Source organism: Crinia signifera, chromosome 9 (assembly GCF_055691185.1).
Source record: "Crinia signifera chromosome 9, ASM5569118v1, whole genome shotgun sequence".
NCBI lineage: Eukaryota > Metazoa > Chordata > Amphibia > Anura > Myobatrachidae > Crinia > Crinia signifera.
In genome coordinates, this window is record NC_139225.1 from 163,038,726 (window position 1) to 163,056,316 (window position 17,591).

At 46.3% G+C, this 17,591-nt stretch overlaps 1 protein-coding gene across 4 annotated transcripts in view; it reads right to left on the reverse strand.

Moving 5' to 3' along the window:
- Positions 1-2,679: 2,679 nt before the first annotated feature.
- Positions 2,680-17,591, reverse strand: part of DACH2 (dachshund family transcription factor 2) — a 316,195-nt gene continuing 301,283 nt past the window's right edge. For all 4 annotated transcript variants that reach the window (XM_083160364.1, XM_083160363.1, XM_083160362.1 and 1 more), the window contains one exon: positions 2,680-3,524. In XM_083160364.1, coding sequence (XP_083016490.1) covers positions 3,487-3,524 — 38 coding nt within the window. In that variant the 3' untranslated portion in view covers positions 2,680-3,486. The remainder of the gene's footprint in view (positions 3,525-17,591) is intronic.

A 17,591-nucleotide genomic window follows, 5' to 3' on the forward strand; every position in this document is an offset into this window, starting at 1 on the left:
TGCATACTGACATAGAGCGCAGAGAGGTGGATTGGCCATGCAGTAGCAGCCACCTGTGATTCCGCACCGGAGTGTGCATACTGACACAGAGCGCAGAGAGGTGGATTGGCCATGCAGTAGCAGCCACCTGTGAATCCGCACCAGAGTGTGCATACTGACATAGAGCGCAGAGAGGTGGATTGGCCATGCAGTAGCAGCCACCTGTGAATCCGCACCGGAGTGTGCATACTGACATAGAGCGCAGAGAGGTGGATTGGCCATGCAGTAGCAGCCACCTGTGAATCCGCACCAGAGTGTGCATACTGACACAGAGCGCAGAGAGGTGGATTGGCCATGCAGTAGCAGCCACCTGTGAATCCGCACCGGAGTGTGCATACTGACACAGAGCGTAGAGAGGTGGATTGGCCATGCAGTAGCAGCCACCTGTGTGCACCGGAGTGTGCATACTGACATAGAGCGCAGAGAGGTGGATTGGCCATGAAGTAGCAGCCACCTGTGAATCCGCACCGGAGTGTGCATACTTACACAGAGCGCAGAGATGTGGATTGGCCATGCAGTAGCAGCCACCTGTGTGCACCGGAGTGTACATACTAACATAGAGCGTAGAGAGGTGGATTGGCCATGCAGTAGCAGCCACCTGTAAGCACCGGAGTGTGCATACTGACATAGAGCGTAGAGAGGTGGATTGACCATGCAGTAGCAGCCACCTGTGTGCACCGGAGTGTGCATACTTACATAGAGCGCAGAGAGGTGGATTGGCCATGCAGTAGCAGCCACATGTGTGCACCGGAGTGTGCATACTTACATAGAGCGCAGAGAGGTGGATTGGCCATGCAGTAGCAGCCACCTGTGTGCACCGGAGTGTGCATACTGACATAGAGCGTAGAGAGGTGGATTGGCCATGCAGTAGCAGCCACATGTGTGCACCGGAGTGTGCATACTTACATAGAGCGCAGAGAGGTGGATTGGCCATGCAGTAGCAGCCACCTGTGAATCCGCACCGGAGTGTGCATACTGACATAGAGCGCAGAGAGGTGGATTGGCCATGCAGTAGCAGCCACCTGTGTGCACCAGAGTGTGCATACTTACACAGAGCGCAGAGAGGTGGATTGGCCATGCAGTAGCAGCCACCTGTGAATCCGCACCGGAGTGTGCATACTGACATAGAACGCAGTGAGGTGGATTGGCCATGCAGTAGCAGCCACCTGTGAATCCGCACCGGAGTGTGCATACTGACAGAGCGCAGAGAGGTGGATTAGCCATGCAGTAGCAGCCACCTGTGTGCACCGGAGTGTGCATACTTACACAGAGCGCAGAGAGGTGGATTGGCCATGCAGTAGCAGCCACCTGTGAATCCGCACCAGAGTGTGCATACTTACACAGAGCGCAGAGATGTGGATTGGCCATGCAGTAGCAGCCATCTGTGAATCCGCACCAGAGTGTGCATACTTACATAGAGCGCAGAGAGGTGGATTGGCCATGCAGTAGCAGCCACGTGTGTGCACCGGAGTGTGCATACTGACATAGAGCGCAGAGAGGTGGATTGGCCATGCAGTAGCAGCCACCTGTGAATCCGCACCGGAGTGTGCATACTGACATAGAGCGCAGAGAGGTGGATTGGCCATGCAGTAGCAGCCACCTGTGAATCCGCACCAGAGTGTGCATACTGACATAGAGCGCAGAGAGGTGGATTGGCCATGCAGTAGCAGCCACCTGTGAATCCGCACCGGAGTGTGCATACTTACATAGAGCGCAGAGAGGTGGATTGGCCATGCAGTAGCAGCCACCTGTGAATCCGCACCAGAGTGTGCATACTGACATAGAGCGCAGAGAGGTGGATTGGCCATGCAGTAGCAGCCACCTGTGAATCCGCACCAGAGTGTGCATACTGACATAGAGCGCAGAGAGGTGGATTGGCCATGCAGTAGCAGCCACCTGTGAATCCGCACCGGAGTGTACATACTTACACAGAGCGCAGAGAGGTGGACTGGCTATGCAATAGGAAGTTACCCTACTGCGCCAGACTTAGAATCAGGCCCTTCTTGCCACCATATAAACAGATGTAATAATGATGGGGTGTCCGAGCCAATGAATCGACTCCATTGCCATGAGGTAAGTGAGCTGTTACGCTGCGGAGTTTGATTACATTATAGTAAAGGATGAACTGTGTATGTATATATATATATATATATATATATATATATATATATATATATATATATATATATAGCATCTTTCCACAGTCTCACCAAGTTTTTGTATCATAGAAAATGTTGCCCTTGGCGAAACGCGCCAGTGCGTATTCCGTATACTGGGATACTGTACTTGTCCAGGTGCTGAAGAGAGTAGTTCCAGATACAGTGAGTGTAAGTATTAATTATTAATTATTGTGAATGAATTACTTGTATGTGTGATGACTCCAAGGTCTATAGAAATATTGTTGCATATTCCACATACTGAGGTCATTCTGAGGATGTCACACTATTCATGTGAGTGGATACAGATAACGACATTTCACAGTATATTTCTATCCATTCGGTACGAGGCCATGCACTACTGCTCTGTATTGCGAAACGCGTTAACCACCGTTTGACTGCAAACCCATCAATACGACACTGGATAAGCACTGATCTATTATTCCTGACATGTGTCAGTAAATTAGGAGCAAGATTTCAAAAGTCAACCAAAAAAAAGTTTTAATACTGTATCTTAGCAAGAACAATTTAACAAAGTTATACTTTAACTTAATATAGTACAACAGAGAAACCATACTTAAAAGTTTCCGTTACCTAACACTCTACCGTATGCTCATTTCCTTTAAAAGACCAAACGTCGAGCACTGACAGGCCTTAAAACTCATTCTCCCCCCGTGATTGGGGATCCGTCCTGATCTCCATTGGTCATCTAATGAAAGAATAATTTGTACAGCATTGTATTTTTTCTTAAAAAAATGTACACACATTTCTTTCCAAAATGTAATATATATATACTGAATATTCGCTTCAGTAAACAAAGCTAAATTTATAAACACAATTATACTGTTCAGTGACGGGTGGGATCTGTGAGAAACAATTCCAAATTCAGCCACTAGGGGAGCTGGTAAGAACTTGGTTGAGTATGGAACAAAGTTTTGTGACTTCGTTGGATAATGAATATTATTCCTGGTTAACAACCCCAAATAAAATCCATTGTGGCCCAGAGAGATTGTGGTTGGAGCAGATGTGCTTAAAATGTCAAATTCTCTTCTATTTTGGGATCTATGATCTAGGTGTCACTGTGGGGTGGCCTTATAGGAACGTCTTGCAGGATATCTCTCCATATTATCAGTATGACGGGGCAGTTGTTGATGCAGCAACTGCGGAAACAGCTCGGAAAAAAAAGTCCTCCACATTTCATGCTTCAAGTCGCGGTCTGTCTTTTCATACCGAAGGCAGCAAAGGCTGGGAGCGTCCATTCCTGCGAACAGCGCCATCTCCGACCTCATCTTCAGTACATAATCGGAGGTTTTATGTACGTCCTGTTTTCTGGAACAACAAAAAAAAGCACAAAAAATAAATAAAAACACATTTGTGCAATTTGCCAGTGAAGCAGAAACATAAATCAATATTCATTGTGACGCTCGTTTCAATGTCCATTTTGTGCCTGTATTGATCCTAGATGTACCCAGCGCTCCACAACTACTAAGAACACTGCAGAGACGTCATGCGCACAATGATTAATTCCTTTCATTTCTGCAATGTAGCACTTTGCCCGTAACGCTGTGAGCTGGACTCACTCTCTGTGCGCAGGACGCCGGTATCCTAAGGAAAACTAGCCATGATTGATACACAGTTTACATTAACATTGGGAAGAGACGCAGGGTATACACTCAGCTATCGCCAAGAACAAGAAGCCACCGACACATCATCAAAACATTAATAATACAGAAAGCAGTGAAATAAAATCCATAGATTGGGTTTCAGTTGTTACCGTACCGTACTTGCGCCTCTGCTAAAGGTTTGTCCTGTAGTTTCCAGTTAAGTTGAGACCTGGAACCCTTATTTTTTGGGACTTTGGAAAAGTGGCGCAGAGGTTGGAGCCAAATTCAAGTTTTGCGCAAATGGGGATTTTATAGGCTACGAAACCAAAACTCCTACATTATGCCAACCACTCCTAGTAGACTCCCACAAATGGTCACTTCCTGTCAATCGCTTTGAAATGTAATCTCCATTGCCCGTGAATTGCAGGAGCACCTTCGCACACTGTGGGCGCAGCATGTGTGCAATCTGCCGATATTGCGTGCTAACCACCTGCGTACAACTATGAATTCCGCATCACGTAATCTATCATTCATACATGTAACCATCAGCTCAGTTTAGACGGATTACATTTCCATGTATGCCTAGAACTAGTCACGGTGGTGGCTGAGCTACGGGAAGTTAGAGAAATTAGATGGATGATTAAGTTTTTCAATAAAATATTCTGAAAAAAACTATTTATATTAAACAGAATATGTTTTACTGTGGATTCTCCCCATTAATTCACACATTGTGGCAGATGTATTAAGCCTTAACAAGAGATAAATGCAAGGGTGATAAGGAGAGATAAACGTCCAGCCAATCAGCTCCTTACTGACTTTTTTCAAACACAGCCTGTAACATGGCAGTAAGGAGGTGATTGGCTGGGCATTTATCTCTCCTTATCACCCTTACATTTATCTCTTGTTAAGGCTTAATACATCTGCCCCATTTTTCTGTGACCTCCAAGTAATTAGTGTTGTGGAGCCCGGTGTGATACTGCTGAATCGCTGAGTGCAAGGAGGAAGAGCAAGCGATACATAACGCAGTCACCGCGGCTTTGTCCTGGTGTTACCGGGGGCGATATTATGAGAAGGGTGGTCAAGCATTTTCCTAACCCTCACTGGCATTTGTCATTGCTCTGGAAGTGGAAGAACAGGTGACTGCTGTATATGTGGCGCCCATTGTCTAACAGTACGGTATTTGGGCGAGGTTGGCGGGGTAACCTGCATATGGTACAGGTCACTGCTGAGCCACACGTTCCAGAGGCCTTTTGTGTTGCTTTAAAGCTTACACATTATGGGGGTGATTCTGGTGGACTCACAGTATTGCGAGTTCGGCCCCGTGCTGATGGTTTTGGGACTGCACATGCGCAACAACCTGCATAGTCGCAGAGCCAAAACGCATGCCTCGGGGCGGGCAGGGGACAGGCTCATGGGGATGCCCAGCAGTTTCTGGGCATTCCCACAAAACGGCGGGTGCCCCCACAAAAACGGTGGGTGCGCCCAGAAAAACGGCGGGTGAGCCCACAAAAACGGTGGGTGCGTCCAGAAAACGCTGGGCATCCCCAACGCGAACGGAGGCAGGCTGATGCCCGCCCCGTCTGCATCCCCAACGCTGGTATATATAACTCAGTCTAGGCTGACTTATATTTGAAAACGGGTTGCACAATCATTCGTTGGTTGGCGCCCATGGAATGATTGCACCTCGTACGCACCCTTGTGAATGGATGGTTGCGCATTGCGGCGGGGATATTTGATCGCCTGGTGGGCGGCATTACATGGCTCCCTAAGCAGCGAATTGATGCTAATTAGCGAGTAAACCAGAATTAGGCCCTATATTACCATTTCTGCATTTGCAAATTCCGGACCTTGTTTAACGGTGGTTGGTGACCGACCCTCTGTGGCTCCAGGTCTAGTGACCGACCCTCTGTGGCACCGGATCTAGTGACCGACCCTCTGTGGCACCGAGTCTAGTGACCGACCCTCTGGGGCTCCGGGTCTAGTGACCGAGCCTCTGTGGCACCGGGTCTAGTGATCGACCCTCTGTGGCACCGAGTCTAGTGACCGACCCTCTGGGGCTCCGGGTCTAGTGACCGAGCCTCTGTGGCACCGGGTCTAGTGACCGAGCCTCTGTGGCACCGAGTCTAGTGATCGACCCTCTGTGGCACCGAGTCTAGTGACCGAGCCTCTGGGGCTCCGGGTCTAGTGACCGAGCCTCTGTGGCACCGGGTCTAGTGACCGAGCCTCTGTGGCACCGGGTCTAGTGACATACCCTCTGTGGCTCCGGGTCTAGTGACCGACCCTCTGGGGCTCCGGGTCTAGTGACCAAGCCTCTGTTGCACCGGGTCTAGTGACCGACCCTCTGTGGCTCCGGGTCTAGTGACCGAGCCTCTGTGGCACCGGGTCTAGTGACCGAGCCTCTGGGGCTCCGGGTCTAGTGACCGACCCTCTGGGGCTCCGGGTCTAGTGACCGAGCCTCTGTGGCACCGGGTCTAGTGACCGAGCCTCTGTGGCACCGGGTCTAGTGACATACCCTCTGTGGCTCCAGGTCTAGGGACATACCCTCTGTGGCTCCAGGTCTAGGGATCGACCCTCTGCGGCTCCGAGTCTAGTGACTGACCCTCCGTGGCACCGGGTCTAGTGACCGTCCCTCTGGGGCTCCGGGGCTAGTGACCGACCCTCTGGGGCTCCGGGGCTAGTGACCGACCCTCTGTGGCACCGGTGCAGACAGAAATCACATTTGCCCACACAACTAATGTAACATTATCCGCAGGATGTGACTGGGAACAACACTACACAACTGCCTGTAACACAACCGCACAATATAGTCCTTGAGGGCCGGTTGCAGAACACCGGGCCCATCAGTTCTCTGCGGTCTATAACCCTGAAATAAAATGTCATTGTGACAGCTGCAGATCAATCAACGAAAACAAAAAGAGATTTATGAGGTATAAGCGCAGGAATCAAATTGGATTTATGCCTCTGAGCCCACAAATAACAGGAAGATCGAGGACCAGAGAATCGGATTCTCACTGCGAAATAACGGTAAATGTAACATTTATTTATAACAATGAACATCACAAAGGCGGAGGGGGATCAGTAGGGATCAGTCCCTATCTGCTCCTACCTCCAATCTCTGTCTATACAGCTCCCTCTGTCGATATCCAGCAAGTTTGAAAGATATCATTTTGATTTCACTTTCTGTTAAGGAGTAAAGTAGTGTCTAGTAGCCTCTAGTGGTCACTAGGGGTAGTGCAGCTGAGGTCAGGAGGATTTATATATTATAACCTACTAACTCCTCCACAAGTATCGGCATATTGCTCAGCATGGAAATAGATAATCGGTCAACACAAGTTTTTTTTCATGTTTGGAATGCTAGTGGCACAGAGCCCCCCTGCAGCGATTGCCCCAAATCCATTCTACCCTTGCCCCCTGCCACGTTCTATGCAGTAGTTGCAGTAGTAGGCCGTACGCCACTTATTCCTCAGTAGCGAACATGTTGCCTTTACAGCCGACTGATACTCTGATGTATAACTGCAGACTTGTAGCAGCTGCACAAAGTGACACAAATTAATTTTGCATCCAAATTCCTGATGTCATCATTTACCAGGTTATTGTAAATGGCCGACGCAGCCATCGCAGCAACGCCGACATATCCCTGCATTTATGTGATTGAGACCTAGACTCCTTACTGACCTAGCAGAGAGCTGCAATCGGACAAAATAGAGGGACTTTTACTGACACGACCGACTGGAAGCTACTGAAGTAATCACATTAATGTCCGCCAGGCCTATATATAGCTGCAGAGATGACTTTATCTGCAATGCTCTATGCAAGTGCAGACAGCGGGTGATAAATGCCTGTGACGTAGAACTCCGAATTAACCGTGTGCATGAGGGCAGCGCGGTCTGCCGCTTTCCCCCCTGCACAGGCAAGGTTAACCCCTGTCAAACCGCAGTGAAAATGATAATCATCCCGCGCAGTAATGTGGACATCAATTCTGTCCCTGCTTTACATATGCCAATAGAGAACGTCACCGCGGCAGGGATCCGGTATTGACCCGCTAAGTGGCGCTGATCCTTGGAGCGATTTCAAAACTTTGCCACATTTCAATTTCAAAATGCATTTCAGCCGTAACACGAGTGATTTATCATTTAGCGCCGGCTGTCAAAGGGACTCGTAGATAAAAGCGAAAACATCTGGAAGCATAAACAAAAGCGCACAGTGGCTGAATTCTAATCCAGAGCCGGCGCGCTCCCTTCATTAGGGGCAGGAAGCGGCTAATTAGGAGCTGAAAAGCTGAGCGCTCGCATTTGGGGAATCCAAGGGAAGATGATCTAACATGTATTCTGGACATAAACAAGAATACAGACCAGGAAGATGACAGGGAACGCCCGGGGGCCTGGGAACCGGAAGAACAGCAATAGGGATCCAGAGAGGGAGATGGGGCGCAACGTGGCTTCCTAACGGTGACTCGTACAGAACGCCGAAACCACTGAGCGCTTGTCACATGACTCTATTCATCCCACTAATTATGTAGCAGCTGTAGCATATACCATGTGTATCACATGGTATATATATATATATATATATATATACACACTTGTAGGGCTAGCACTCATTAGTAGAATTTTATGGTGGGTGCAAGATCCTCAAAAGGTAGATAGAGAAACACAATATCCATTGGACTTATCTAGGCAGCACTCCTTCAAGAGTAAAGTCAAATTTATTCCATGTGAATAAACAATCAATCAATCATTGGGACTGAGATGCAACTGATGGCAGCATTGAGGCAATATGGTTGTCAATAGGCATACCTATATTCACCCAGACATAGCATTTGTCTGCAGTTAGTAGTGTATATATATATATATATATATATATATATATATATATATATATACACACTGTACATACATACACACACACACACACACACACACACACACACACTATAGTCTATGTAAACATATTAGTTGATTCTGTACTTGTTTCCATTACATGCTCAGATGCCTGCACTACCACCTGTCAGCCTGTAGGGGCGCTGTTGATAGTTATCTATATCACAATAACTGCCTCCACTTTCACATTCCTGGTCCGATACAATTACTGATCAAAATATTGTGATAACTTTCTGGGGTAGGTTTATAAAAATGACACATTTACCAAGCATACTGGGAAATTGGGCGCTACATATCTCTTGTGGCACTATATAAAGGATTATAATCCAGCCAATCAGATGTATGACTGTCACCTGACCCTACGCAGCTGCTGGACATCACCCCTCACTTACGAAGTGGCCTCCCCCTAGCTCAGTGATGGCTAACCTTGACACTCCAGCTGTTTTTGAACTACACATCCCAGCATGCCCTGCTTGGCCATGGTAAAACTGAAGGGCCTAAATGACCAAGCTCCTGCCTCCAAATTAACCAATCAGATCCCCTCAATGGCTCCTCCTCTTCCAAGGTACATCACATGTCACCCCCTGACACTTTCCTAGGTTTTTGTTGGGAGAACCAATTCTACCCCTGACGGAACCCCCTCTTGTATTAGCTTTGGTGGGAAAAAAAAAAAGAGTTTTACCATAATATCTCCTAAATAAAATTTAAATTTCCTGGTCGTTAGTGGTGCAATTTTTGCTAATTGTATCCCACAGCAAACTTGATGAAAATGAATGCTTAAGTAAAATATGTTGCATTATGCATTCCAGACTACGCCAGGCTAATTGCACAATCTGACGGCCGGGACTTTATCATGCTGTGCAAAATAAATCTAATTAATGATAAATATGCTTCCACCGAGCTGCCAAATGTTCTTTTGTGATCTGCAATAAAATGCTACTTGCATTCCGGTGCGATCTTGTAGTATGTGTATGCGCTCTTCTGGCGCCCGAAGGGTTACGTTCTCATCGCGTTCCTTCTCCAGACGTTTCGTATAGTCAAAGAAATTTCTAGGTGCTGCGTAATTCAAATCAATGATAATCTACCAAAATACTCCCATGTTCCTATATACCTATATACCTCCTAACCACATTATGGGGGAATCTGGGGAAGAATTCTCCATGTATGTGACCACTCCCACTGTGTGACCACACCCACTATGGTGCAGCCTCGCCCATATCCGATCCAAACGCCCAAATGTTGGGTGGTATGACATGAATACCGAGAAGCCGAATATAGATGAGAATTATAACCCTTTCACCAGGGGCGGATTGAGGGGTGAGGGCGCCCATAGGCACAAGAATAATGGCTGCCCCCTGCCTAATTGTATTATTTGTATTGATTAGTTACAAGTCCTCATTTGATGATTGGCAATTTAATAGAATAATAAAAAAGCCACCAACTGTAACATATTTCTTATTTTTATTATGTATACATATTAACTAAGTAGGACAACTTACAGGGGCAGTATATGCATGTCCTATCCATTTACACTCTATTCAAGATGGAACCTGGTGCAGTGCAGTGGAAACATTTTGCAGTTACTGGTACATTTCAGGCTGACAGTACTATCACAGGCATCCAAGTGCCGCCCCCAAACATGTGCCGCCCCTAGGCACGTGCCTCACGTGCCTAATGGGAAATTCGGCACTGCCTTTCACACAGAAAATGAAATACCCGGGTGAAGCAGTTCCACCCGGGAATTTCATTAAATACACGGGTCCTTTTTCTGTGTGAAAGGGCACACCCGTGTCGTAAATCCCGTGTCTCCGACCCGGGAATTGACCAGGGTCGAGGACACGGGATTTATGACCCGTGTTGACCCTTTCACACAGAAGAAATACCCGTGTTATTCAGCAAATTACCGGGTAGAAATTTTCAACCCGGTAATTTGTTCTTCTGTGTGAAGGGGGGTCAGGCTGCTCCCGGCAAATTGACACGGCATTTGAAATGCCGTGTATTTGCCGGGATTTTCAGACTTTTCTGTCTGAAAGGGGTAAAAGAGACATCTTCATTTTCCTAATCTAACCTATTAGGGGCTGGACTCATATCGTGCCTCATGCCTCAAGTTCCTAATGCATAGAGAGGAGACATTCTCACGTATATTGGTTTGGCCCACCAACAATGTCTGCCTCCATTACGGGGGTGACTGGTACACAGGAAGGCAAGGTGCTGGTTGTTATTATCAGAGTCAGTGCGGTAATACCCATCAGGTGGTTAGCATGTAGGGTAAAAGCAAAGGAATACAGATAATCGGCCCCATGCGAGGGGACGTAATACACTAAATGGGCTCCACATGATCAGGTGTCAACAGTGGAGCCAAAAAAAGTGATTAACACATGTTGACCATTTTTATGTCAACCATTTTCCATCGTCGATTGACACCAAAAATAATGGAAATACCCATGACGACCATTTAATGTGACAAACATTTCTGTGTCAACCTTTTGTTTGTCCTCATTGTGCCTGTCGAACTTTTGGGGTTAACCTAGACAATGTCGGACTATGGGGGTTTCAGTATTCAGATCTCATTGGGGGCTGGAATTGGAAGGCCGTTTGATTATCGATTGTCTGCGCAGGTGCAGGGTCTTTCTGTGAACGAAATCCAGGTAATCGCTGGCCGTACGTAAGGTGATTGACAGGAAGCCGGCATTTGGGTGTTGTAACCGGGCCGTTATCTGGGAGTGTCAGGGAATACGCAGGTGTGTGAGGGGAAATCATGTGACGTCAGCTCCGCCCCCGATCAGCCTGATTCTATCACAGCCACTGAGTAAGTCCTGGGCTACGCACACACTGCGCACACTGGGGAATCATTACATGGTGAGCGGCTGTTATCTGGGAGTGTCAGGGGATACGCAGGCGTGGCCAGGTGTGTGAGGGGAAGTCATGTGACATCAGCTCCGCCCCGATCATCCTGATTCTATCACAGCCGCTGAGTAAGTCCTGGGCTACGCACAGACTGCACACACTGGGGAATCATTACATGGTGAGCGGCTGTTATCTGGGAGTGTCAGAGAATACGCAGGCGTGGCCAGGTGTGTGAGGGGAAGTCATGTGATGTCAGCTCCGCCCCTGATCAGCCTGATTCTATCACAGCCGCTGAGTAAGTCCTGGGCTACGCACAGACTGCACACACTGGGGAATCATTACATGGTGAGCGGCTGTTATCTGGGAGTGTCAGGGAATACGCAGGCGTAGCCAGGTGTGTGAGGGGAAGTCATGTGATGTCAGCTCCGGCACCCGACCAGCCTGATTCTATTGCAGCCTCTGCGTAAATCCTGGGCTGCACACGCGGCTCACACTGGGGAATCATTACATGGCGAGTAATTGTGCATGGTTTTCCAGCTCATCTGAGTCTGCGATTATTTTACACGGAGTGGGATTTAACTCTGGCAGGTGACGTACACCTGATCGCAGGGCTCTGATTTTTCAGGTCTGAATAACCCCTTTGACTGAAATGTTGCTGATACTGTAACAACCTTCCTCATCCCAATCTCCATTATACTCAAAATAAATCCCTAAATAATACACCAACAATAATCTTTATCATCTTTTATTTATCAGTAAACAGATTTTGTTTTAAGAAGAAAACGCACCCTCAGCTCTGACATTTGTCTATTATTTATGAAGTGAAGATGTAAAAAAGTTGAAAATACTTCATTATTTAAGATTTCCATTTAGAAACATCTCCTGATTGCAACGCCGCGCACTAATGTCTGCTGATTAATTCAAGCTCTCTGCGTTCTCATTGTGGGGCCCAGCAGGTACAAGACGAGATGCTATAACATGGCGGTTGGGTCGGACCCAGGCGGAGCGGCGAGTGGATACAGGATTAAGCTATCGGACACATAAATAGCACCTGGAATAGACACAATTCTATGGGTTGGGGTAACAGAATTTATGGTTTAATTGCGCTACTTGGAACAAGTGAACCGGTCTCTCGTTAATTTAAACACATTCTATAAAAAAAAAAATCAGGTTCTCGCTTTTTTCCAAATCTACATTGTAGTGTAAGAAAAAAACTGTCCAGCATGTGTGGGCTACACACAAAAGCAGACAGTATTTACCCCACACGCAATTATAATACATGTATTTGCTGTTTTGCTGAGCGACAGTATATGTAAATTATATAATTGCATTGCTGCAATTATTGTGGCTTTAAATGGTGGTTTCAAAACGTATAGAATTAGATAGATGGTTGTACAGTATGTAAGAAATCTCTAAATCTGCACAAACCAGACACAAGTGAAAGTAATAATCCTATCGGCCCAGCGTCTGTCACAGCCCCTCATCTTCTGGGGAGAAACTCAGTCTGCGCTTTCAATTTGTCCTTTACATTTCATATGTAATTAGTGTTTATTTAGCAAAAGTGAGCGCTGGCTATTTAAACACGTCAAAGTGAATTTGCTTAGAGGCAATCACTTCTCTTTCTGATTTAATGCACTTGAATGATAAAATTAAATAATCAATGGCTGAATGCCTACTGGTGTGTAACAATACGCTGTGCTAAATACAAACCACCAGCACCATTTCCATCGCTGGATAAACCTCTGCTTGTGCAAAAACAGGCCTGCACCCTTGTTACCGCCTCTGCAATATGAGGGGTCCGGGAGGAATATTCTGCATGGCAAACTATTGATTTCTTTCTGGAAGACTTGTAATTCTGAGCTGCAAAAAACACCCAGATGACACTAGAAAAACTGTACAGGAAACATTTTCCGTAGTCTGGGAAAACACATCGGGGACCTACAGCATTAACCTTCAGCTGGAAGGATGGAAACAGAGGACCTAATCTGCGACTGAGACAGGCTGAATGGGGGCACGCATTCGTGTTTGTGCCATACCCAGAAAATTTCTGTTTTACGCCCCCACACAGAGTGGAATGCGTTTACAATCCATTTAAAATTTCTGTCGCTCTTTCTCCCCGCTCACGTGCAATGAGAACCAAACTAATTCACAGTCATTCGATAACCACTCCATTTGCAATTCTCTCATTGGTAATCCATGCTGAATTGGTCCCTGTGTAAGATACTATGTAAGTATTGCTGCATAAATATTTGTTACTTATTTAGATGCTATTTTATCAAATTTTGAGATTATTTCAAAAACAGCAATGGTTAATATAATATATGGCACGGGTTGGATGGTATTATCAGGGCAACCCCTCACTGCTGGGCTGTAACACCAGTGAGAAGTGTGTGAATCCACCAAGAGTATCAACCAATGTGATTTACTTTAAAATCCTGTTCGCTACGCCAAAATCACAATCCACGTACGCTATACAGTAACCATAATACATGATATCGCCTGAACGGAAAGCATCAAACTTTACAGGCGACTCGGCCTGGAATACACAAGCATGAAAAGTCTGAATAATACAGCAGCGATGGTGGAAATGAACATCTTATGAGCAATAATGTTATGGTTAGTTCCTCTTTAGTTATATAAATCCACGATCCGGCATCTGTATTGCTGCCGGTGATGACAAAGAAGACCGCTCTCCGTATAACTGTTTCCACGTCAGCGGCAGAGATTACAATTCTTCTTCCAAAGTCATTTTTTTTGCGGATAAGCAGGAACGTTAAGGTGCCCCTCTGACTAATGCGTGCTGGCAAACGTCAGACTCCCAGCACAGGAGACCACTTAGCTCCTGTAAAACAGTTGAATGCAAACGATATACAGCTTTATAGCATTTCACTGTTCTGCGCGTGGAGGGTTCGGATCAGTCTGTGCGCAATAAATGCATTCATTTACCGGGTCCTTGCTCTAATCAAATATTCATTTACGTGAGTTTCTTTCCATTAAAGAGAGTATTATACAAAGGTGAGCAAAACTGTAGATTTAGTTTAAAGCGTAATCCGGTTCTCTGGGGGTAATATTGACTATATAAAAACTGTATAAATGATATTCCGTAACACTAAAATATGCTTATAGCCCCCTTGTGCACGTTCGCTTGCTTTATAACCTACAGTGAAATGCCTGACTGGCTTAACAAGCGAGGCGCTGGGAGAGGGTTTTACACAGAGTAAAGATCTCACAAATTCTCCGAGAGCCGAAAATCCTTCAATAATAGTAATTCTCCCTCAGGACACACATTTTAGCACAGAAAATGCCGGGTAAATCATTGTGCGCTGTAAAAAGGGAAGGGATAAAAAGAAAATAGAGAAAGCAGACAGATACCGGATAAATAGAAATTTGGTCTTTTAAGAGTTTATAGTCGCAGGAACGTAACGGGGGCCGGCGCTTGGATAAGCGGGGAGGAGGGAGGCCCTGATCCGGAGGTTGCAAGTGGGCCGTATAAGTCTACGGAGTGTGTCTCATCTGCCGTCCTATCTGCTTAGCATTTATAGTATTATGACTGGTACATACTGTACGATAAGATTTGCCAATCGATGCTAACAAGCAAACCCATTTTGACAGACCGGAACGATCCCAGCAACAGCTGATATACAGTGTACGTGGAACCCAATAATCATTTGGTTATAAACGCTCCCTTTGATGCTAACAATGCAATGGGAGAAAATATAATTATATTGTTTCTGTGCAGGATAAATACTGGCTGAGTTTGCATGCAGCCCACAGAAGTTAAGAAGCTTTATTTTACACTGCAATTTACTATTTCTAAATCTCAATTTTTTGTGAAAATAATTAGCACAGACCGCTTCTTAACCCTTTGAGTGCCAGCATCGCCGTGAGATCCGCAAAAAATGCCAGCGTTGCTCCTATTTGTTATTTAAATTAAAAGTAAAAAAATGTGTCTTAAAAAAAATATTCTATTCCCTGTATAATTGGCAACATTACAGGTCAATAAAATGTTTGCGTGGCAATTTTCACACATATTTTGACAACTTCACTTGGCGCTCAAAGGGTTAAACTACAGCCAAAGATTCGGACCATACAGTACATGGCAACAGGACAAATTAGGCCTGGAAGACACTGGGTGATAAATCGGACAATACATCGTTCTGATGCAAATTGGAACAATATGTCGGACACATCTCTCAGTGTGTACCCGCGGGTTGTTCCCTGCGTCGTCCTTTCAGGTGTGCTGCATGCCCAATGGGATGACAGCATGCATTTTAAATGTGGCAGGCAACAATGCATTGCGCCATTGCTGGGTAATTGATTAATGTGTCCTGGGCTGGGTAATTGATTAATGTGTCCTGGGCATGCCGAAAGGGAAGATCTGAGTCATCATTGAGGGGGGCCGACATTTCTCCTATGAATTCTGATGCAATTAGCTGCCCTCTATTCACACGTAGTGATTGCGCTGCGTTTGGAAATAGTGTGTAAGACGCTACACTCGCGTCACAGGGTAACGTCTGGCAATTGCTGTAATTTAGATGTCAAAAGTAATTTGAGTACATATTGGTCGGCTGTCAATGTTATTTAAAGGGCTGGGGCCACAAATTCTCCTTTCTTTTCTAAAAACCAAATAATTTCTGAGCCCAGAATGAGAGTCCGCAGCCAAGTGCTATGGGGCGCACACAAGGAACCTGCAGACACAGACACGTTAACGAGGGCGTGATGTGTAACAATGGGCCTGGCGGCAGAGACATCAGACTAATGCCATTGTAAACTGGATTCTCAATAATTCACCAGCCGCGGCTCTCTCGGAAGTTGCTGACGAGCAGAACAAGCTCTTTAGTGTCGCAGCTCTCAGGAGCGCTGTACAAATAGACCTACCATCGAATCCATTATGTGAATAAGATGTAGATGCCGTTTTAAACATGTTCCAAAACACTAAGTCAATTAAATCGCAGAGATCTGGTGTCATCAGAACATTGCATAATCTACTTATCTGGGGATTAGCATTCCGAGCACGCAGTGGGAAGCGCTGCGGAGGGATGCGACCAGCCAGCTAAACGCACCCTGTGCACCTAGGTCCCCATCCCGAGCTGCGCACATCGCCGATGGTTAGAGATCGGATCGATTATCTGCGAATGTGCATGGGGGGAAATGATTAAATCTACCGCGGCACGAGGAGCACGATCAGTGCAGGTGGTAAAAGAAAGATGGTGGATCGAGGGTGGCGCTGATGTCATAGACCGTCCCTTACAGCACCTGGGCATGCCTGCATTTATTCAGACTCAGAAAACAGCCGGGCATCACCGTCAAACGCCAACTTCTTGTCAGTCAAGCTCCGTCCGCGTTGCGTTTACAATCCATACGCTATTTCTGTTGCTGTTTAGGCGCACACATGCGTGCAACAATCCTTACGCAGTCATTCCATTGTAGAGAGGATTGTGAATTGGCACACCAGCGATCACCTCTGAATCCCGAATTCCGGAACTGTTAATAGAACCGAATAGTGGTCCAGCCAAGGTGTACCCCCCGTAAATCGGAGCCGGTGATAGAGTCTTGGCTCTGTATGTAATATCGCTCTCTGTCCTCATTAGCATGTAGTGTGGGTAGAATAGACCCTCGCACTGCGACCATGTCCTGATGAGGGAGTGACGTGCGACTCCGCTCATCTGATATTCAGCATGGCGGATACAGGGCAACACGCAGGCATGGCGATGACCGCTTGGAGCGAGCGGCTGAACCCGGGGGACAGCGTGTAAATGAAAAGTCAGTCCAGGGGTCCTGGGTTCCTTTCATTTTATCTGACCAATGTACATATTAACCCTGTGAGCAAGTGAATAATTGCCAAGCAAACATTGTTATTCACCATAATGACCTTATATAGGAAATATCATCTATTTTTACACAATACTTTTTATTTGAATTTATATAACAAATGCGAGCGACGCTGGGATTTGTAGCGGATATATTGCGCAGCTCTCAGAGATGTTGGCACTCAAAGGGTCAAAGACTGAAGAAATAAAACCGTACATCGTTTTTCCGCTAGGGCATGCTGGTATGTGTAGTTC